Source organism: Apteryx rowi, unplaced genomic scaffold (assembly GCF_003343035.1).
Source record: "Apteryx rowi isolate R43461 unplaced genomic scaffold, aptRow1 scaffold_3, whole genome shotgun sequence".
In the NCBI taxonomy this organism is placed as follows: Eukaryota; Metazoa; Chordata; class Aves; order Apterygiformes; family Apterygidae; genus Apteryx; species Apteryx rowi.
The window spans coordinates 7,152,586-7,175,023 of record NW_020449418.1 but is presented as its reverse complement, the minus strand read 5'-3'; the positions used below and the strand labels follow the sequence as shown (position 1 = coordinate 7,175,023).

Sequence of the window (22,438 nt, the reverse complement as noted above, 5' to 3'; positions counted from 1 at the left end):
CATGACGGGCCGCGGGACGCCGAGCCGGTTCCTGGCCGCCGTCCTGCACAACGGCGTGGGGCGCTACGTGCGGCAGCTCCAGCGCCTCCAGCTCGTCTTCAGCCCCACCGCGCCCGACGCCCGCGGCGCCAGGTACCGGCGGCCGCCACCGCCGCGGGGAGGAGCGGGCGTCGGTGACCCGCGACTGTGGCCCGCGGGGGAGGGCGCTCCTGACCTCTGACCCACGCGTGTGGGGAGGGCGTTGGTGACCCCTGACCTCTGATCCACGGGGATGGGGGAAGGTGCTGGTGACCCCTGACCCACGGGTGTGGGGATGGGGGTGGTGGTGACCCCTGACCTCTGACCCACGCGTATGGGGATGGGGGAAGGCGCTGGTGACCCCTGACCTCTGATCCACATGTGTAGAGAGGACACTGGTGATCCCTGACCTCTGACCCACGGGTGTCGCTGGTGACCCTGACCTCCGACCCACAGGTTTGGGGGGGCAGAGAACAGTGCTAGTGACCCCTGACCGATGAGTGTAGGAAAGGTGTTGGTGACCTTGACCTCCGTCCCAGGGGCTTGGGGATGGGAGAAGGCATCTGTAACCTCTGACCCACAGGGGGAGGAGGGGGAAGGGGGGGGCATCTTGCCCTCCGCACTATGACCTCTCACGAGGTCGGGACCCTGGGGCAGAGGTGACCCCGGAGCCCTGCTGTGGGGCGCAGGCYGCCAGTGACCTCGGCCCCCCTCCCCGCCTCCCTGCAGGCAGTTCGTGGAGGAGGCGGCGCTGGACTTCGCCCGGCGGCACCCCGGCGTCGTGCTCTACGTCAGCCCCCGCCCCTGCCCGGCCCCGCTGCTGCTYGCCGAGTACCGTGAGTGCAGGGGGGGGCAGGCGGGGGCACCGGCTGGGCCCTGGGCCAGGCCAGCGCCACCTCTTCCCAGCGGCAGGTGGTGCCCCAGGTGCAGGAGACGCTGGGCCGGAGCACGAAGGCACCTGCGGGCTGCAGCTCACTGCGGCTCCCAGGGCGTGATGAGCTGGGAAGGTCTCAGCTCTGCTGCTGCCGCGTCTCCCAGCAGCCGTTTCGGCCGGGGGCTGGTGAGCTTGGAGCCCCCCAAGGCGGCTCTGCAAGAGCGAGGCCGGGGCAGCCTCGCCGCAGCGGTTCGTGGGAGGCAGAAGCGGCTCCCGCCGCTGCGGGGGATTGTGGCTAAACCGTGTCGGTGGGGGGGGGGTGCGGGTGCTCGCACCCGGGAGCGCTTCCAAGGGGCGGCGGCGGGCTCACGCAGGCCCCGCTCTGCCCCGCAGTGAACGGCACGGTGCGGGAGGAGCTCGTCGCCAGCAAGAGCGGCGAGGAGATCGCCCGGCTCGCCGCCAAGCTGGCCGACCAGTCGGGCCTGGACATCATCCGCATCCGCAAGCCCTTCCACACCGCCAACCCCAGCGTCCAGGGCCAGTGGCACCCCTTCACCAACAAACCCTCCGCCCTCACCGTGCGCGGCCCCCGCCTGCCGCCCCAATAAAGCGTCGCCCTGCCGCCACGCGCCTCCGCCTCTCTCCCTTCTCCCCGGGTGCGGACAGATGACGCCACGCCGCGCATCCAGACAGAGCCGTGTTTATTGCCCTGGGGGCGCCCTGGCACCTCCGGGGCTGGGCGAGGGGGGTGCCAGGCCAAGGGGGCTGGACATGGGGGGGGGGGTGATGCTGCTGTCTAGGGCACAGGGCTTGGGGGACACTTCTCCCTCTCCACAGCTCAGGTGGGGGCACCCTGCTGCCCCGGGCAGTCGGGAAACCGAGGCACAGAGCTGCGCAGGGGTGGCTGAGCCGGCACCTCCCTGCCAGCAAAACGGGGGGATGCAGGAGCCCGGCTCGGCCCGTTACCCGTGAGGCCTCGCTCCTCCGGGGCACGAGGGCCGGGGGTCCGGCCCGCTGCCGGCCCCGATGGCTCCTTCCCCAGTCCCGGCCCACCATGGGGCTGGGCTCTGGGCGAGGAACGCGTGGGGGACATGGGCTATCCCATGTCATCCCCTGCCTGTCCCTGGGATACGGCATGTCCTTGCCCCCGCCTGGCCCCCAGGCCCCCCATCCCGGGCTGGGGGAGGCAGGAGCGGAGCTGGGTGGGGGGATCTGGGGACAGCGGCTCCCCTGGGCAGTGCCACAGAGAGCAAGAGGCCTCGGGCGAGCCAGGCCCTTCTCCAGGGCTCTTGGGGGCGCGCGGGGACTGTTCCCTCCAGCCCCAAATCTTCACCGGCACCACGTGGGAGGGGCGCAGCACGGCCCAGCCAGGATGACGGTGGGGGGACGCAGGCGCTGGCCCCTCTCCGCGCTGTGGGTGGGAGGAGGGACCCGCAGCAGGGGACGCACCCGCCGTGCTGCTTGCCCTGGCTCCCGCATCCACGGCCCCGGCACGGTGGCAGCCAGTCCAGCTCCGGCGACGGCGTCTCGCTGCCAGCTGCCGGGTCCCAGTCGCTCCCCTCTGGCCGGCGGCACCCTGCAGACACAGGGCAGAGCCTGGCACCGGAAGGGGCACGGGCAGAGCCCCGTGGTGGCGGGTGCCCCGGCCCCCGGGCGTGGAGCGGTGCCACGCAGCGGCTCCCTGGCGCGTGGTGCCCCCGGGGCTGCGCCGGCTCCCCACGGGGCCCTGCCCCACGTCTCACCTGGGGCTGCTGCGCCCTCCTYGGAGCAGGCGCTCGCGACCTCCCCGCACGCGTTGCCTGCGCCCCTCCTGGGTGCGCGGGGACGGCAGAACCTCCTCCTCGCCCCGGCTTCGTCCCTCGCTGGACCGTCTTCTCTGGGAGAGCAAACCCTGGAGAGGGAGATGGCGGAGAGCGGGCGCAGGCTGGCACGGCCCCCTCCCTGCCCACAGCGCCAGGGCCAGCACTGGTTGTCCCCATCCCGCCGGCCCCGTGCTGCGGGGCTGAGCCCTGGAGAGGGGCAGCTGCCAAAAAGCAGCCCGGATTGTGCTCCTCCCCGAACGCCACCGGTGCCCAGAAGGCGCCTCGGCCCGCAGCGAGCCGGGCAGGCACCACGTGGCCACCCCAAAGCTCCCATCCCTGCTCCTCACCCACCTCTCACCAGCTGTCCGGCTCCAGCACTCGCACTCCGAGGGCTGGGGGATGCCCGAAGGGGCAGGCTGAGTCCACGCACGTGGGACAGGGTCTCTCTCACCTGGACAGACAGACAGACAGAAACCCCCCTCCCCATATCCACCTTCAGCCCGGCTCTGGCTCCTGCCTGCAGCTCGTGGCCACCATCGGTGGGTTTTTATACATAAATAGAGCTCCCAAATTTAAATAGATTCTTTTTTTTTTTTCTTTTGTACAGCAAGTCTCAAAAAGTGAGTGAAAAGCCAAAGGAACCGCCGAGCCTGAGCCCGAGCTTAGGCCCGGCCCGGCGCTTCGCTTCAGGAGGTAGTTTCGCCTGAGTCTTGTAACACTGCTGGCAAGGGGTGGGAGAAGGGGCCGGGGTTAGGGCTGGAGGGCAGGAGGGTCCCGGGGGCCCGGAGATGCCAGGGCCCCCCCAGCCCCTACACGGAGCTCTCGTCCAGCTTCTCCACCAGCTGCGTGTGTTTCCGCTTCTCCAGGATTTTGCTGAGCTCCTCGGTGAAGGAGGCGCTGTACAGTGGCGAGGCCAGCGGCTCCTCCTGCTGCTGCAGCAGCATGTAGCTGTTGCCGTTCATCTTGCGCAGCATGTTGGGCAGGGCGCCCACGCCGTTGGTGAGCTCGGAGGGCAGCGGCGGGGGCGGCGGGGGCGCCGCGGCCGGCGGCTCCTTGGCCGGGGACACCGTCGCCGTGGGGGCCTCGCCGGGGATGATCTGCAAGCAGCCGTCGGGGTAGGCGAGCCCGTCCTCGTCTTCGTCGTCCTCCTCCTCCTCCTTGCTGCCGCGGCCTTTGCGGAGGCAGTTGGCCGAGACAGTCTGGAGCTCCACGCTGGAGGGCCGGGGCTCCCCCAGGATGTACTTGCCCTTGCGCTTCTGCAGGCAGGACACGTAGAGCAGGACGGCGCTGAGCACCACGCACAGCCCCACCAGGATGGTGATGGCAGAGACGTAGACGACCTTCATGTCGCCGGCCGCCTGGCTGGCGGCGGGGGGCCGAGGTGGCGGCGTGGCGCTGGCGCGGGGCAGCTCGGGCAGCACGGTGAGGTTGTAGGCGGCCAGCAGCGTCCGGAGCCCGCGCTCCTCGCCATAGCAGCGGTACTCGCCGCTGTGCTCGGGCAGCGTGTCCATCACCAGCAGCCCGTCCACCCCGACGCGCAGGCGGTCCTGCCCCGCGCCCGGCGCCTCCGTGCCGTTCAGCAGCCACACGGCCCGCGCCAGGTTGGAGCGCTGGTCGCAGGGCAGCAGCACGTCATCACCCCGCAGCACCATCCGGTTCTTCCGCGGCGGGAAGACTGCAGGAAGAGACGGCATCGCACCGCGCGCCGGGGCGGGGGGCAGCGCCGCCCCGAAAGGAGGCCATCGACCCCGAGGGTCGGAGGCCRGCGCAGCACCCCGCGGCCCCGGGGAGGTGCGGACTCACCCCAGGGAGGCGCAGACTCACCCCGCGCGGTGCTGTTCCGGCATCCCTCGTTGCCGTGCTGCATGTCCTGCACCAGCACCGCGCTGCGGGACGGGGGGCGTCAGCGGCGCGCCGGACGTGCGCCCCGCGGCCAGCCCCAGCCTCCAGCTGCCCCGGGCGCTGCGCAGGGTCCCCGGGGCCCTACCTGTCCGCCGAGGCCGTCTCCCGGCAGGCCCGGCCGTCCCAGGCGCAGTAGGGGTCGCGGGCCAGGACGCAGTCGTAGCACGAGGCGTAGCGGGCGCAGGTGGCCAGGGGCACCTGCAGGATCCCGCTGGCCGCCCCCACGTACAGGCTCCTCTGGGGGGGGCAAAGGGCCGGCTCACGGCATCGCCCTCCGCCCCGGCGCGAGAGTGGCCGGGCCGTGGGGCACCCGGACGCCTTCTAGCCCAGCGCTGAGCCCTGCCCCACGGCACAGCCCTCCTGCGGTGGGGGGGCGCAGGGCAGGGGCCCCAATTCAGACCGGTGCTGGCGTCTCCAGTGGGGCAGCTGCTCCCACCGCCGCTCCGTTGGGCTCTTTGCCCCATGCATCTGGGCAACACACGGGCCCCGGACGTGTCCCCATCCCCCCCCCCGCTTCAGCTGCCCCTCACCTGGGTGCGGGAGATCACCAGGGTCTCCACGGGCTGGGGGTCCCTGAACACTTGCACCCCCTCAATGATGTGAACGCCGGAGCCCAGCACCACGGCTTTGTGGATCCAGCCGTCTCCTGGAGGGCAGAGCGGGGTGAGGAAGGAGCGCAGCCTCGCCCCGGCACCGCGCTGAGCAGAGACCCTGCAAACTCGGCCCATGCTCACCCGTCCCCATGAAGAGCACGTCRTAGGAGCGCCCGTCGAGGGCCCGCACCCTGTCCACCGCCAGCCGGCTGTAGGCCACGTTCTTCTTCACCAGCAGCGGCTCCCCGCCGGCCGGCTTCACCTCCTCGAACATGAGGGGGTGCAGCTTCACGAAGTCCAGCACGCTGTTGGGCAGGTCCTGCGAGGAGTTGTAGCCCTTCCTCCGGGAGTGGTCCGTGATGCACTGCCCGGGGGAGACATGGATCAGGTGGGACAGGGCTGCCGCGCGCCCTCGCCCTCCCGCCCCGCGTCCCCGGGCACTCACGGAGCCGGGCCGGGGCTCGGGCACCGTGCCGTCGTAGCGGGACCACTTGCGAGCCGAGTCCTGGTACTCCATGTAGGGGCCCTCGAAGGCTCGCTGCACCTCGGAGATGCTGTAGCGGCACACGGCCGAGGCCTCCATGGTCCTCCTGGGGGACAGAGCGCGGCGTGAGACACACAAACCATATCTACCCTTAATGCACCGCCACGGTCCCTGTCTGCGCATCCAGTATCCCATGCATCTCCACGAACACCGGTGTCCCTGCGCGAACCTGCAGTGGGGACACATCCTGCAGTGGGGAGTCCCATGGATTGACGGGGGCGAAGCCCGGAGGATCCAGCATTTCCCTCCATCACCTGCTCTTCTCCACCCCATCCCAGCAACACCCCGCTCCAGAGCTGCGGCGAGGGCTTTAGTCAAGTCCTTGCGCCGCCTGCACCGCCGCAGGGACGACAGCTGAGCTTAGAAACCATCCCTCACCCCCAGTCTCTGCTCCCACGTAGGCCAGTGCTATAAATACCCACGAGGTGTCGGGGTCTGCGGAGAGACGGCTCCTCATTAGCCAGGGAGAGCGTCATCAGCGTTGGCGCAGACACCAGTCGCACCGGGAAAGGCCACCCCTCGCCAGGACACCAGCCCCGCGGCCACCCCAGCCCCGCTCACCACTGGGCCGAGAGGGTGAAGGCGGCGTAGAAGACGGTGCTGGGCCAGCCGCCCCCGTCCAGGCTGCACACGCTGCGCAGCACCTCGTAGTAGGGCATGTAGCAGACCAGGCGGGCTTTCATGAAGGACGTCCACTTGCGCTGCAGGATCTTCTTCCCGCCCAGGTCGCTCTGCAAGGGCAGAGAGGGGCCGTTCGCCGGTGGCCGGAGCCGGTCCCCCCTCTGTGTCCCACCACCGTGCTGCGCGCAGCTCTTCCCACGGCACCTGGCGAGCGGCTGACGGAGGGGGAGCACCCATCCCCGGGGCCGGGGTCCAGCAGGGAGGGCTCACAGTGCTTCGCCCCCCAGGGCTGTTTGCCAGCCCCACGTCACGCAGGAGGATGCCCGCGCCGGGGGCTTCCCCGGAGAGCGAGCTCCCGCAACCCCACAGGAGCAGGAAAGGACCAGGGCTGAGAGCTGGAGACCGAGTTAAGCCGGAGCAGGAGGGATGAAATGAGCCAAGCTGTAGTTTWCCCTTGGGACATGCATCCTGTTCTGCCCGTGCCTCAGTGCCTCAGTTTCCCCCGAGGTGCAACACAGTGCCCGGTGCCGGTGCTTCGCTCCCCGCGGCCAGGAGCATCCCTACCTTGCACACGCGGGCCACCCTGGCCACCCGGGCCGCCTGGCTCTTGTCGAAGAAGGACGTGGTCTCCTCGCCGGCCCGCTCCGTGAAGAAGTAGTAGATTTTGTCGTCGTCACCCACGGGGCTGTCCCGGCTCTCRCGGACCAGCACGGAGGCCACGAACTCGGCGTCTGGGGGACGCCGAGACAAAGGTTGGAGACCTGCAGCGGGGGCCTGTGCCCAGGTCCCTCCTGCCTCAGTTTCCCCTCGCGGTGGACCAGGCGGGACAAGCCCAGGACACCCYGGGACGCTCCGACCGCCTCTGCCCCGGGCAATGGGCTGCGCCCCACCATCCGCCCCAGGGCCCACGACGCCAGTCCCAGGGGGGACGGGGATGGCTCACCGTTCAGCCAGTGCAACGGGGACTCCTCGGTCTTCAGCGGCCGCTGGTGCAGGTTCCTCCTGATGTCAGGGAGGCTCCGAAACTCGTAGCGCGTGGCCGTGTACAAGCCGCCGTCTGGGCAGGGCAGAGACCCGTGAGCGTGGCCCTGGCCCGCATGCCACGGGGACAGCACGGACCACCCGAAAGCAGCCAGCGTCCACGTGCCCCGGGGGGAGGAGGAGGAAAGAGCAGGCCCYGGTTTGCTACGGGGCTGCAGCCCCCCGCAAGCTGGGGTGCCCCCGAGGGAGCACGGGGGGACAGGGACAGGGCCGGTGGCATCCCAGATGTCACCACCAGGCTTGGAGAAGGTGCCGCTTACCCACGATGAGACCGGTGTAGCCGCGGGAGGGGTCGTACGGGCATTTCTCCTTGCCTTCCTCGAAGTGGGATGGTAACGTGAACCTGTCGGCGTCCTGGGGGGGCAGGGGACACGGTGAGCCAGGAGGGGACGGTGAGCCAGGAGGGGACCCGGTGAGCCAGGAGGCCCCATCACCTGCCCCGGCTTTGCTCTCCCCATGCAACTCCCCAGCAAGTCCATGCCTGGCTCCCTGGGTCCCAGGTGACGTCCGTGTCACCGTGGGAACTGTTTTCTTTGGGGTTTGCAGTTCAAAGTGCCCCGAATAATGATGCTCCTGAGCGCAACTCCCAGGGCACGCGACGGCCCCGGGCAGCGGGAGCAAAACCAGGCAGGCTGCACAGCAGCGGGAACGGGCAGGGAGCACGGGCAYGGCCGGCCGCAGGACCCCCGCGAGGGCGCACAGCTCTCCTGGGCCCCGTCACCTCCCCGGCCCCAGGAGGGACGTGGGCGAAGGGCAGCCGCCACRCGGGGGTTAAAGTCTCACTGCCGAGGGACACGGTGTCCTGCCRTGAGTCATGGCCCGCGGGGGACCCTTGGGCTGGCCCAGGAAGTCCCCGGGGAGGGACGGCTGCATCAGCCCCAGCACCCGTCGCCGTCACCAGCACGCTCGCCACGGCCACCAGCCAGTCCCCAAGGGGACTCGATGGAGATGGGGCCAAGGACTGCTTTGGGAAGGGGTCTTGTGACCCACCAGCCCGGGGACACGCTGGGTCACTGACGCCCTCAGGGACGCGGAGGAGGCGGCGCGGCTGGCGCACCTCCGCGCCGGCACGTCCCAGCCCTGGCGATCCTGCGCTCCTCCCGGCAYGGCCCCGATCCCCTGCTCCGGGGTCAGAGTCCGACACGCTCCCAGGGCCGGGGTGGGGACACCCAGACGTCCGCCCGCGTCACGGCGGCTGCACCCCGGGCGCCCGCCGCCCCAGCCCTGCCTCTCCCGGCGCCCGGGGTCGCTCGTCCTCCCCGTGGGGCACGCGGCGGCGAAACGGCACCGAAGCCCCGGCGCTGCCCGAGCGGCCGGGACGCCCCGAGCAGCGGGTCCGACGCTCCGCGGGTGCTTCGCCGAGCTTTTCCGYGCAGCGCGAGGGCGGACGCGGCGCGGGGGGGCGGTTTGGGGGCGGCAGGAGAGGCGGAGGGCTCGGTGACCGCGGGGCCCCGCGCACTCACGATGGAGGTGCAGAGCGGGTGGAAGGCGTACGTCCCGCAGGCGTACAGGTGGGTGCTGTTCAGCCGCTGCAGAAACCGCACGTGGTTGAAGCACTCGGTCTGCGGGGTTGGGGGGGGGGACACGAGCGTTACCGCCGGGGCCGAGCGCCGCGGCCCCTCCTCGCCCGGCGCCCCGCGGCCGGCTCTACCTTGTTGTTTTTGCCCTTCTGCAGACAGTCCAGCTGCTTCTCCGGAGACGCTTCCCAGTGGATCTGCAGCGGGAAGAGGGGCTGTCGCTCCCCGAACGCCGCCGGCCCCCCTCTGCGAGGGGGACTGAGTTTCGTGGGGGGAGACCACGAGCTCGGGGCAAGGGGATTTGGAGAGGCTTAATTAACCCAAAGCATCAGCCCTTTCCCTGCATCGCAATCAGCCTCCTGGGCGGCCCCAAGCCTGCACGACCCGCGCGTCGCCGGCGGCTCCGGGAATGCCAGGCCGCAGGGTCGAACGCCTTCGGGCCCTCTTGCCGTGGGGGTGGCGGGGGGCGGCTCATCCCACGCCAGCTCCCAGCTCGAGGACTGGGAGGAGATGGCGCAGCRGCAGCCCGGGGCCACCAGCACCGGGGAAAGGGGCAGAGGCCGGGGGAGAAGAGCAAGGCAGGTGCAAGGAGACACGGGGACGGGCTGGGGGACGGGCAAGGCCCCCGCTCACCATCCGGTGGGAGCCGTCCGCCACGTCGCTGGAGTTGAGGGCGAAGATGGCCCCCCGGGCGCCCACGTAGAGGACGCCGCGCTCGTCCTCCAGCAGCAGCGTGGTGTAGTTGAGGGTGCGGGTGCTGAAGCGCCGCACGCCGGAGAGCTCTGCGCGGGGAAGGAGAGGGCAGGGCTGAGGCCGGTCCTCGCTGCGGCACGCGAGGGCTCAGCCCGGCTGGGGCGGCAGGACGCCGGCATCCGGATGGAGCATCCGTCCTTGGGCAGAGAGGACCGTGCTCCCCAGGCGGGGAGCGGGCCTGAAAATGAAAACCTCTTCTGGGGGGAAAGGCTCAAAGCGGTTTTCTCTGCAAAGCGTGCAGCAGCAGGCTCGCTTTCCTTCCTGTTTTCTCTCCAAACACATCTGTTCTCCTCCCTGAACCTCTACCGAAAGCGCTCGCTGGGGTGTTAGCAAACACTTCGCGCTCCATAGCGGAGGTCTGGGTAAGAGAGAAAACAGCAGCACGGTGAGAAACCGAGCTGCTTCTCCTGTAAAATACGCCAAAGACTGTTTGCTCGGGTTTGGTTTTCCCCTGCCGGAAATAAGACGGCTTTTACCGGGGTCTAGGAGATCTCACCCCAGACCCCAGCCCGAGCCAGGAAGACCAACAAATGTTTGCAGGGCGCTGAGGAGGTACGCGCCAAGCGTCATCGGCCAGACGGCGCTGGGTGCCAGCAGCTACGGCAGGAGCGAAGCAAGCAGGGAAGGTTTGGTAGGAGGCGGAAGGCACTAATTGCTTTCRGGCTCACAGTGGAAAACTCTCCCAGTTAATTAAAGCCGCAGCCCAGACTCCGGAGCTGCGAGCATCCATGTCCAGTAAGGACCCACCAGGCTGCTTAGCAAACTGCTAGAGGAAGCGAAAACAAGCCCGCAGGGACCCTCTGGGCAGAGCGAGGTCTCGAACGAACCCAGCCAGCCCAAAGGGAAGGATGCAAAAACCCGAACCAAAACTGCAGTGAAAGGGGGCGGCTCGTCGCGGCTCACCTGAAAGCTCTGCCCAGCAACACCCCCACCCAGCTTAACGCCCCGCGGTCACCGTGTCCTCCGTCCCCACCTGCTCCCTGCCTTAGAAATCAACAGCAAAACTCACCAGCAGCAAAACCTCTCCCTCTGCCTGACCCCAGACCCTGCCACAAGGAGAGGGAGCGGGGGCTGCCTGGACCTGCCGTCACGCTGCGCCTTCTCTCAGGGCCAAAGTCACCCCAGATTTCCGCCTCGGAGCACGTGAGCCTCCTTGCAGACCTGTCCCTCCTCGGGAGGGAATTACCCCTCCTCGGCTCCGGGGGAGGGAGAGCTGGAGCCAAAGGCGGCATCGCCTGGGGGGAGAAGGATCCTCCTCCTCCTCCTCCTCCTGCAAGTGGTGACCATCTCCCATCGACCGCTGAGGCCGGAAAGGCCGCGTGGCTTCCCATAGAGCCGCCTGCCCGCGGACGGGCTGCAAGAGCCGCTTGGCTCCCAGCCCCCACGGGCTGCTCCTCCAGCTTCAAACCACGGGAAGGGAAAGGGAAGCGGAAGGGAAAACACGAGGGGCGAAGCTGGGAATCCCCTGCCAGATCTTCCATCCCCTCTCTCAACCCATCTGCACCGACCAAGCTGACTGCTCCCTCCCGAACAACCCTCGGCCCCAAGCGTGTGCCCTGACGCAGCCTCCGCAGCTCGCAGGGGATGCAGCACCTCTGCAACGGGGCAGCACAGAGGGGACGGCGAGGGGATGGTACCGCCCGGCTCTGCTGAGGCAACGGCACAGCCAGACCGGGCTGTTGGGCTTAAATAGCAAGGCTGGAGAAGCCGCTCGGCCGCCTGAGGCACAACCACACTGCAGGGCTTGCTGCCACAGGAGATGCTGGAGACCAAGAACCCAACCAAAGACAGGCAAAATCACGGAAGGAAACTTACTGAAGACTATTAAAACCATGATGGATGGATGCCCAGGCCCAATGCCCAGGCCGATGGTGAGGTGCTGGGGACTAGCCAAGGTGCACCCCGTGCATGCACTTGTCCTTGTGCCCTTGTCCCCCTCTCGCTGTCAAAGAGATGCCACCAGGCTGGGCAGACCCAGCAGGGCCATTCCCCACCCATCCATCCCACTCAGGGGGCTCAGGGCACATCAGCTCTGGGCACCCAACACAAGACAGCCAGACAGGCTCCAATTTCTGGAGCTCAAGTGACTGGAGGCCACCCCATAGCCTCCCCACCATGGTCAGTCCCCCATCCTGTGCTCCAGGCAATGCTTAGGCTGATGAAGGCTAAACACAGTCACGATGCACCAAATACCTTGCGGGAAAGACCCCAAGTCTCACCTGCCACCACCAAGACCTGTGCACCCCCACCAAGCCTGTGGCGCTGCCCCATGCATCCCAACTGCACCGGCACTTGGATGCCTGGCCAGAAAGCAAAGCCCATGGGCACCTCAGCTGCAGGCACCGGCATCATTTACGCTGTGCTTCCTCCTGCCTCCATGCTATCACCACCTGGCACATCCGTACGGAGTCACAACCATCCCTTTGGAGCAGTCCACCCTCCTCCTCTGCCATGGAGGAGAAGCAGTGGCCAGTTAAGACCTAACTTTTAAAGACCTAACTCTTTAAAACTGTCCCATCTTTTTCAGATAAGTCCAAAAAGAGGGAAAGACGACATTCAAGGTGGGTTTTTCCTCCTGACTTGCTTGGAGATTCCCAGCAGCCCTTCTCTTGGGCCAGCACCCCACCATCCCTGGTGGACCGGCTCTGCCCCAAGGGACCGGCCAAGAGCACCTGGTGCTGGCAGGTGAGCTTCCCCCACTGCAAAGCAGCCCCTCCGGGCACTTCCCGGACGCCTGGGCTCAACTGTCCCGCAGACGCAGGGCTGTGCCCCGTGCCTGCCCGCTGGGGACGTCCCCGCCGCAGGGCTACCCCGGCTCGCGGACACCCAGTCCTGCTTGAAGCAGGGGCAGCACCGAGCCAGTCAGGTCTTGAAAACCTTCAAGGATGGAGATGCCACCACCTCTCCCATTCCCACCCTCATGGGGAAAAAGAGAGGACRCCCGGCACGTGCTCTTACCGTCAAAGGTGACCGTCGTCCTGGGGGTGGCGTCCAGATCGGTGGCCGAGCGCCGTGACGGGTAGCCCATCRCCGCTGCCACGAAGAGGGCCGCCAGGAGCTGGGCCGTGCCGCTGCTCATCTTCCCCGGCCCCCGGCGAGGGCGGCCGCCGGGCTGGGGAAGCGGGTCCTGGGGACGGGCTCACCAGCTCCCCGGGACCGGTCCGGCCGCCGAGCGCCCCTGAAACGCAGAGCACCAGGTCGGACGCCCCGCTCCCCCCACGCACCGCAAGGCGACGGGCTTCGGTTGCTCTTCAGGGAAGAGCGACCCCGTGTTCGTTCTGCCCTCTCCATCCGCCTCCCTAAATGTCACGCGAGCGGCGTCCGGGCAGAGACGTTTCCAGAAGAGGCGACACGAATAACACCTCGATTTAGCCCCCTTCTCCCAGGGTTTCTACGCGTGACGCTGAAACACGTAAAGGCGCCGCGGTTAGCGCCGCGCTGGGAGCGCTCGCGGTTAATTGCTCTGCGCCGCGCAAGCGCTCCCGCCTCGGCCGCCTGCGTAACCCCTGCGGCTGCTCGGCAGAGGAACAGAGATGCCCCGGGGCTGAAATCCCATCCCCGCGGCGCCGGGGGCCGACATCCCCCCGGGCGTGCGGGAGGTGCGCCCCGGCACGCGCCGCTGCCGCCGCCTGCACCTCGGCGCCAACCCTGGTGCTGCGCGGCTCGGCCGGAGCGGAGCGGAGCGGAGCAGAGCATCGTCCTCCCYGGCGCCGGGAGGAGAGGTGCAGGCAGGACCCACCCCGGGGTGCTGCTCCTTTGGGGGCGCAGGTCGCCGCTCGCCTGCCTGCTGCGGCGGCCCCCCCCCCCGTGCTGCCAAACCCAGCCCCCTGCCTGCTCCTTCCTTTGCTCCGGGCCATTGCCTCGCCCGGCTCCTCCTGTCCGACGGACACGCTTTAGCGGAGACAATCGGTCACGGTCCCCCAAAAGCGCCGCGCGGTCGGGGGAAGGAAAGGGAGAAGAAAGGAGCTATTCTTCCCGGGCTGCCGAGAGGCTTTCCATTGCATCCCACCCGAGAAGCACGGTCGGGAAAGAGCGCCCGAGTCTGCCGGGCTGAGCGGGGCTGGGGAACCGGCATTTCAGCAACCCAAATCCTGCTCCCCAGGGGYGCCTGCTGCAGGACGGGATGAGCCGAAGGGCTCCGCTCCTTCCCCGAAAGCACCCAGCTGGGATTGAWACACGTCCAGCCAAGCCAAAAGCCCTGCAGCCCCTTCAGGAAGCGAGAAGCCAGGCAGGAAAGAAAGGGAAACCCCAAACATGTGGAGAACAGCTCTCCTCGCCTCGCCGCTGCTGCAAGAGCCCAGGTGTTTTCTGTTTCCCGTCCTCCTCCCGCAGGCCCCGGCGAAACAGGCTCCTTCCTCGGCAGAGCATCCGCAAGGAGCCGCATGCCGCGGCCTCCCGTCCCCGGCGCAACTCACGCCTTGAGCCCTGCCGCGGAGCCCGCGCGCTGCAAGCGCCCCATGTTTTTTTGGGGAGGGCACATAGCTTTGAGACACTTGTCCCCAGAGCTCCCCCCCTCCTCCCCCAAAACCAGGAGCCCCTTGAGGACGGAGGCGCGGGGGCAGGACGTTTCGGACCGCGAGCCCAAGCGGAAAGCACACAGCAACACGGCACAACGGAAAACCGATACAGGAGCCGTTTGGCATCTTCATCAAGTCCTTTCCAGGGAGAATGGTGGGGGGTTTTCCCCCACCCCCAGTGTTTTTCCACTAGATTTCAGTTTCTCTTTCATCAAAGCTGCCTTGAAGTTTAGCATCCACCTCGGATCCGGTTCCAGCCAGGAAGCAAACCCCGGCCAAAACCACCTAAACAGCCGGCGATCCGATCTACCCCTGCAAATCCCGCCTAATCCAAGCGCGCCGACGACCCCCCCGCTTCAGCAGGCGGCGTAAAACCACCGTGCCCGGAGCCCATTAAGCAAGGCGGCCTGCCGGCGCGGCCGGCTATCGCCGGTCCCCATCGCCCGCCGCTTGTGCACGATTTTTAGCGGCGGCCCGGYGCCCGAGGGGAGCCGCCAGCTCAGCCGTGGCGGAGCGAGGCAGGCAGCGGCACGTCCCAGCGAGATCAAAGCTCCGCGGGGAGAGTCGCTGGGAGAGAAGGGGCCGCCGGTGAATCACGGCTCCTCGCTCATGCACACGCGGCGGGAGACGGGATGAGCATCGCCGCCGCGGGGGCTCCGGGCCGCGGGTACCGCGCAGCATCCCTCCGGATGGCCGCGGGGAAAAGCGCGGCCAGGGCAGGGGCAGGGGCATCCGCACCACGGAGCCAGCCCAAGAAGCCACCGCCATCCTGCCCCCAGCTCCCGCTTGCCGAAAGGGAGCCCAGCCCGGAGAAGGGGGCCGTTAGTGGCCGTCGCCGCGCCATAAATCCCGCCGGTCTCTTCTCAGCGCCCACTTTCGCTTCTCGGCATCCGCCGCGGGAATGACCCCCCCGTCTCCTCTCGGCCGCATCGCCTGACGCCCGGCACAGCGATAGCCGCTGCAGGAAAAGCAGCCGGTTAATTTTGAAGGCGCTAACGAGGAACGAGACGGTCGGGTAACTCTGACCAGGAGACCTCCCCGTGAAGCAGCTAGCACTGACGTGTTTGCTTAGGGTTTTTTTTTTTTTTTAATATATCTATATAAACCAAACACCCAGCCCTTCGGAAAAGCTGTTCAAACACGCTGGCTGCAGCCGGTTTCCCTAAAGCAAATACCTCGCCAGGCCTCGGCAGAGGGGAGCTCAAAACCAAACCAAGCGAAAGGCAGAAGGGCTTTCAGGGCGAGCGGGAGGCGAAACGAGAGGCTGCGTCTCGCTGCAGCGAAACCCCCCCCTTTTTCCCCAGGGGGTCTCCGGCCCCGGCGGGCAGCCTGTCCTGGGGGGGGCACGGCGGGTTTGCCCCGCGGCAGCACGTTCCCGCGGGCGGGCGGGCGCGCTCGGTTCACCTCCGGCGGGGGCAAACGATCCCTGAACTTTGCTTGCCGCCCACGGCCAGGGCAAGGAGGCGAACGGGCCCGCCGGGCAGCGCCGGCCTTTATCGCAAAGCAAACGCCGTGCGGCGAGCTGCCCTCAGTCTAAAATTTAACCAGCGCGAGCACGGAGCCAGCGCCGAAAAAAAAATAAATAAGTAAAAATAAAATAAATAAAGCGTAAGGGCTGCGCGGGGCGGGCGGGCAGGGCAGGGGCCGCGGGAGCCGCCTTCGGGATCAGCCCCCGCTGCCGCCGGGGCTGCGCCTTCCTCCTGCTTCCAGAGGAGCGATGACAGCCATTTCCAAAGGCTCCTTTGCCCGAGATCAGATGCAACTTTGTCCTAAAGGACAACTAATCAGTTAGCTGCAAGAGCCAGTTAATGTTTTACTCAAAGGGAAGGGCTGCTCCTCGCCGGTGTATTTTTTTTATTATTTTTTTTATTTTTTTAACCCTGGGAGGCAGAGAAAGAGCAGCAGGGTGTTGAAACCATCTTTGGCCTAGCTCAAAATCGCCACCCGAGCACCCGTCCCCTCCGCGCCGCCGCGGCCAGCGCTCCCGCGGGGCTGCCAGCGCCCGGACACGTCGTCGGCAGGTATCTCGCGACGTCGACGGCAATCTCTGCCCCTAGCAAACCCGCCGGTGCAGGAGAAAGCAAGCGAGTGCCCGGGATGGCAAGGGTTAACGCCGGCCTGCCACAGGCGCTACGAGATGCTCTAATTGCTATTGAATCCTTCACCTTTCCTCTAAGCCGAAAGATAAGAGATCAGGCCAAAAAAAGAAAATAAAAGATACCCCTCCCGTGTCAGCGACCTGGAGAGGAGCCGCGAGTAGTTTACGGCTCGTGCGGGCTTGGAGCCGTTCCCACCAGCGGGCTGGCAAGGCCCCTGCGGACGCCCGCGGCTCCCGTGCGGCCCCCAGCGCCCTGCGGGACGGCCCCGGCCTCGGCTCCCGCCCCACGGACCCGCTCTTCCCGCAAGCCGGGCGGGGAAACTGAGGCACAGGGCAGGGCGGTGTGTGTGTGTGGGGGGGGAGACGTCTTCTCGCACGCGGCGCGGCTGCTTCCTCGGCCGCCGTTTCGGAAAGCGATCTTCGCTTTGCAATTTTAAGGGAACGCGGTAGAACGAAACAAGACGCCGGGCGAAATCATCTCTTCTCCGGACGGTGCTGAGCGTCCGTCCCTGCTCGCGTGAYGGCCCCGTCCGCCGCACGGGCGAAACACTTCAGAAATAAAAACAAACTCACGCCAGGGCAGGCTAATGAAATGCCACTCGAGGGCTCCTTAACAAAGCCAGCGCGCACCAGACGCGGCGTCTGCGGCGGGCACCGTATGCGAAACGAGAATCGCCACGGCGTTTCAAGGAATTGTAATTGCCGCGCACGGCCGGAGAGAGGTTTGCAGAGCGGGGCCTGACGCTCCCGCTTTACACCTTGCATTCCCGCAAAGGAGCGGTGCCGGCCCCCCGGCAGAGGCACGGCAACGTGCCGGCCTTACGCGCGGTCTTCGCTGGATCGGGGGTTGCACAACAGCTTTAACAAAATTCAGACGAGGGCAGCAGGAGGCAACAGCAGACGACGTCTTTAATTCTTTCCTTTTTCCAGGCGGCACAACCCAGGCATTCAAAACCACGTGCGACCTCCTTCGCTTTACTCACACGGGCGAACGGAGGCACGCGACGCCCTCCGGCTCCCGCTGCCGCAACTTCCCCACCGGCTGAGCCGAGGTTCCCCCCGGCCCGGCGCTGCCTCTGCAACTAGTGATTTCCTGCGAGCTGCTCTTGCAATTGCACCGAGTCCTGCACAAATTGCTCATCTGCAGAGCAACCACGGTGCAAAAAAAAAAAAAAAAAAAGCAAGAAAAGCAACGGATGCATTTTAACCGCCCGGCTGCAGGTGCGGGAAGGAGCGAGCGCAATACGGGAAAAGACGAGCCGTCGACCAGATTTGTGCCTGGCCGCGGAGGCGGCGCTGCCGGACGGCCGCCCGAGCGAGGCCCGGGCTGCAGCAGGGCCGGGGACCCGAGGGTGCCGGCGCCCCGCGAGGCGGGAGAGCCCGGGACGAGCCGCGTTTCCTGGCCAAGGGAACACGCTGTGACCTTGGCCAGGAATTCGCTCCCGGGAGGGGGACTGTCGCGGGACCGGGCTGGCGCTGGTGCACTTCGCCGGATGGAAGTTTCTCAACAAACCCGGATTTTTGTCAACAACGGCAGGAAAAATGCTAACTTGCCAAAAACTCCTTCGGGTGAAGGGGACTTGCGATCAGCCTGGGCGATGGCGAAAGGGGAGGGAGGGGCTGAGGACGAACAGAGTGACCTGGATGCTCCTCTCCGAGCGAGCGCGGTTTATTTCTAGCAGCTTTTTTTAAACAAAAATCCAGCTCAACGCTGAGGCACTTCAGCTGAGCTGCCCGGAGGCTTTGGCGATGCAGGCAGCTCAGACATCCCCGCTTCGCCCAGATTTTGGATGCGGGGCGCCGAGGAGGGGAGGCGGGGAGGGGACAGCCACCCTCCGGGGTCTCCGAAACCATCGGCGCCCCGGGCGAGGCGCGAGCCGGCTGGTTTGGGGAGGGCGGCGAGGGCGCCCGCCCCGGGGCTCGGGCTGCAGAGCCGCCGGCTGCCGGGGCCCGGCAGACCGTGGGAACGGGCTCGGCGCTTCCCTGGCACGGCACGGCACGGCACGGCCCTTCATCCGGCTGCTGGCAGAGCCCAGCGCATCCGGCAGAGGAGCGYGCCGAGCCGGGATCCTGCGAACGTCACGAGGGGGGGAAGAGGCAGGGGGAGGCGGCGCCGAGGCGCAGAAGGAGCAGAGCGACGGGCGAGGGGGGAACGAGGGGCAGTTTGGGACGCGGGCCTTTCCACGGGGCGACCCGGGCCTACGTGCGTCCCCCAGGGCCCGGCGCCTAAACGTCCCCCCAAAGACGAGCCGCCCCGCGAGCAACAAAACCAACAACACCCTATTTCCTACAGATTCGCCCCTCTGCTCCCCCAACACCAAGCCTCCATCCCCGGCTTCCCGGGGGAAACCAGCAGGTTTCGAAGCCCATCCCAAGAGTTTGGAAAGCCTCCTGAAGGCAAGCGGAGGGGAATTGGGGCTAAATTAGTGGTGACCCTCCTCCTGCCCTCTGCTCTCCCCTGGCCGGGCCAGAGCTGTTCCCGTCCTACCCTGCTCCCGGAAAACCTCCCCGTGCCCCCCAGCCCCAGGCGAGGGGTAACAGGGAGTTTAAGCCGTGTCCCTGCACCCGCGTCCTCACCGCCACCACGGAGCCGCTCGCCGCCCCTCGCTTTCCCTCTGCAGCCTTAAAAGGGCTTGTGGTTAAGTGCAGCTTCCTGCAGCAGAAGTGGGAGAATAATTTTGGAATTAAACTCCCAGGAACAATTAAAAAGAAAAAAAGAAAAGGGGGGGGAGAAAAAAACAAAACCACCCCAACCCTAAGTTTAAAGGGACCTCTGCGAGCCCCGTCGCCAGCACATCCTCGCGCGGATTTCGGGGAGCTGTGGCCAGTTCCGAGCRGCTCGCTCGCCCCCGCCGCTGCACTTTGTCCCATTTCACTGGGCCTCCACAATGCGCGACACGGAATTAACCTCGGGGTTTGCTCGGAGCGGGTTTCTCTTCCAGTTTCCTTCTGACGCCAGGTTTGAGTTTCAAAGCCGTTTCCTGGCAGCGCCCGTGGTTCCCACCAGCGGCGCACCGGGCTCCTGCCCGCGGGAAGGGTTTCTCCGCCACGGCCTGGCAGAGAAGCGCCGTTACCGAAGGGAAACTGAGTCCCGGGAAGCCTGAACGGCTTCGGGTCACATCGGAAGCTGTGGCAATCCCGGGAGTTAAACCAAGCTCGCCTTCTTTGAACTCGGGGCTTTGAACCACCAGCCTGTCCCTCTCCATTTTATTTATTCGAAAGATAAACTGTTTTCTTTTCAAAAGTCCAGCAAAAACAGATGATGGGAACATTTTTATTGGTTCCAGCTTTAACAATCTTGTTTTCTTCTGTTTCCCTCCAACTAAACTTCAACTTTGGGGTCAAATCTAATTTGATGTTCTTTTCCACTTAGCATTCAAAACTGCGCAGTACAAGATTTGCACCCGCCGTGAAACCCCGAAACCCGAGCCCTGGCAGAGCATTCTGCCTTTCCCAAAATTATCTGTATAAACACGGCTTGGCTGCATGAAAAATCAGACCCCAACTTTATTTGCATAGGCTTGGCTTTGCAACAGGAAAATCAGAGCTCTCCTTAACTCCATTAGGGACGGAGAAACGGGGCGGTATCTGGTAGGGAGCTTTGAATTAACAAAAATTAAAAAAGAAAAGCGCAAGCCAGAACAAAACCTGCTGCTTTCCAGCCCGTGCACCGGTCGGTAATAAAAGTGCCTGAAAGCCTCGGCTTTACGCTGCTCCCAGCGGCCCGGCCCGGCTGCGGAGGCCCCGGGCAGAGGGGAGGCGGCGGCGGCTGGGGCTGCAGATTCGCACGCGGGCGAGTTTTGCAGCGCCCGTGTCGCGGCAGGGCCCAGGCCCTCGTAAAACGCGTGGGGCGGTCGCGCAAAACGTTTGGGCACGCGGGGGGGCTTTTACAGCAGGGGAAAGTTAAAAAAAAATAAAAATAATAATAAATAAATAAACCACAGGGATGGTCACGCCGAGAGGCAGCAGGTGCCCCGGCGGGTGCTTTCGCCATCCTGGCCGGCTCCCTGCGAACTGCCRGGTCGCACGAGCGGCTTCCCGGGAAGACATTGGACCCGGAGCCGGGCCGGTTTTCGGTTCGCTCCCGGGGTGGCAGCGGCCCCCCTCCGCCGAGCGCACCTGGCCGGCTCTGCCCAGCCTCCAACCTGCCGAATGCACTGAAACCACCTCCCAGCTCCGAGAGCTCGCCGCCTTCCTGCCGGGAAAGCGGTGAAAGGTCCGAGCGGGTGCTGGAGAGGGAGGGGGAAGCGAAGGAGAGGCGTGCGGCACAAAGCCCTCATGCGCCGAAGCCAAAAAGGTTGGTTTTCCCCCCACACCCCCCCCCGCTGCCAGCTGGTTGCAACACAAAAACAACTCTGGAGTCCAGATACGGATSGCGGCACGCTGCCCCTTGTCCCGTGCCAAGCCGAGGGCGACCGCGCGAAGCCGAGACGCGCAACGCCGGCCCGCTCGTCCAGCCCGGACCCAAGCGCGCCCCGGTTTTAGGCAGGCGCCYGCGCACGGGGACGCGCGGTTAGCCCCTGTCCAGGAGCCTTCCCCGGCAGCCGGGGCCGGGGGGGAAGAGCAGCGAACGCCGCTCGTGGCGGCAGACCAGCCGGCACGGAAGACGGCCTCGCTGTTATTAATAATTTCCCTGCCTCTGGGGGAATCTGCGCTCCTCATCCATTTTGGGCGGCCTCTTTTGTCTTCCGAGACTATGTTTTTGGCACCAGAACATCCTTTTTCGTGGTTCCTCCCCCCCCCCCATATCGAGCTCATGGTTTTGAAGGCCGTGCCTGTCGCAGGTACCGGTGGGGAGGGTGAGGGGAGCCCCAAACCTCGGTCCTGCCTGGTGGCACCACAGGTCCCTCACACTGACGGATAGATGCGGCTCTACCCTAAAATAGCCAAGCCCCCAGCTCACCTCCGTTCAGGGGCCCCCCAGCCCCCCCCGAGGAGCTGAGCCCCCCGGAGCGGCAGCTCGGACGAGCCTCAGCTCCCCGTCCGCATGGCCCCCAGCGTCCCGAGGGGAAGGGGTGGGAGGCAGGGAATCGCACGGCATCATCTGCAGCGGGTCAGGATTTTGTCCGAGCCGGCTGAGAGCCCAGGCGCCCCCCAGGTAGCCCTCCCCGCACACTGCCTGCACTGCCCGTCCCCTCGGACCCACGATCCCCCGGACCTGCTACAGGCAACGGGGGGGCTTGTCTCCAGCCCCCACCCCAAGAGCTGTTGCTCAGTACGGCCGCTACCCCACCATGCCACCCAGACCCTGCATGCCGCTACCTCCGCTCCAGCCTGTATCCCCAAATCCTCACCACCAGCAACCCCCCCAGGCCCCCTCTCCAAGCTGCCTCCAAAAGCTCTGCCCCCCAGTTTCCCCCAACCCACCAGCCCCCGGCATCCCAGCCCCTGCCCCACAGCCCTGCTCCCCAAGTCCTCTCCAGGTGCCACACYGCCCTGGCTACACCCCGATCCCCAAACCCCGTCCCCGGCACGCCAGCCCCCCACGGCGCAGTGGCACCCGACGACCTGCTCCCCACGCACTGGACCCGTGGGAGAGCCCCAGGCCCAGCTCTCCTGGACTTGGACCACAGTGGGTCAGATCCTGCTCCTCCTTCCCTGGACCCAGCACCCAGATCCTGCCCCTGAACCCAGCACCCAGACCCTGCCCCTGAACCCAGCACCCCCTGGACCCAGCACCCAGACCCTGCCCCTGAACCCAGCACCCAGATCCTGCCCCTGAACCCAGCACCCAGATCCTGCCCCTGAACCCAGCACCCAGATCCAACACCCAAACCCTACCTCTGGACCCAGCACCCAGACCCTGCCCCTGGACCCAGCACCCAGATCCAACAACCAAACCCTGCCTCTGGACCCAGCACCCAGACCCTGCCCCTGGACACACAACCAGACCCAGCACCCAGACCCCGCTTCTGGACCCACAACCAGACCCAGCACCCAGACCCCGCTTCTGGACCCACACCGAGACCCAGCACGCAGACGCTGCCCCTGGACCGCACCTGGACCCGCACCGAGACCCCGCACCGCAGCCCCAGCCCCCCAAGCGCTGCCTGCAGCCCCAGCCCCAGCCCCGCACGCCGCAGCCGCCCTCCCCGCTCGCTGCTCCCACCACTCGCCTGCGACGCGGCTCGGCGCGGCGGCCCGGCAGGTGCGGGCGG

General features: G+C 66.7%; 2 protein-coding genes across 2 annotated transcripts in view; one reads left to right on the top strand and one right to left on the bottom strand.

Moving 5' to 3' along the window:
• The first annotated feature begins 1 nt into the window (after position 1).
• MRPL43 (mitochondrial ribosomal protein L43) lies at positions 2-1,518 on the top strand. The gene is made up of 3 exons (XM_026069555.1): positions 2-132; positions 748-854; positions 1,286-1,518. Exons 1-3 carry the CDS (start codon positions 2-4, stop codon positions 1,498-1,500), a joined length of 453 nt encoding a protein of 150 aa, XP_025925340.1. The 3' UTR covers positions 1,501-1,518.
• Positions 1,519-1,539: 21 nt separating this feature from the next.
• The window catches only part of SEMA4G (semaphorin 4G), a 23,201-nt gene continuing 2,302 nt past the window's right edge, over positions 1,540-22,438 (bottom strand). The window contains 16 exon segments of the mRNA XM_026069502.1: positions 1,540-2,468; positions 2,635-2,783; positions 3,046-4,496; positions 4,499-4,580; positions 4,682-4,833; positions 5,127-5,242; positions 5,331-5,553; positions 5,635-5,779; positions 6,295-6,464; positions 6,919-7,085; positions 7,298-7,411; positions 7,656-7,749; positions 8,859-8,957; positions 9,047-9,109; positions 9,546-9,694; positions 12,624-12,843. Coding sequence (XP_025925287.1) covers positions 3,504-4,496; positions 4,499-4,580; positions 4,682-4,833; positions 5,127-5,242; positions 5,331-5,553; positions 5,635-5,779; positions 6,295-6,464; positions 6,919-7,085; positions 7,298-7,411; positions 7,656-7,749; positions 8,859-8,957; positions 9,047-9,109; positions 9,546-9,694; positions 12,624-12,744 — 2,688 coding nt within the window. The 5' untranslated portion in view covers positions 12,745-12,843 and the 3' untranslated portion in view covers positions 1,540-2,468; positions 2,635-2,783; positions 3,046-3,503.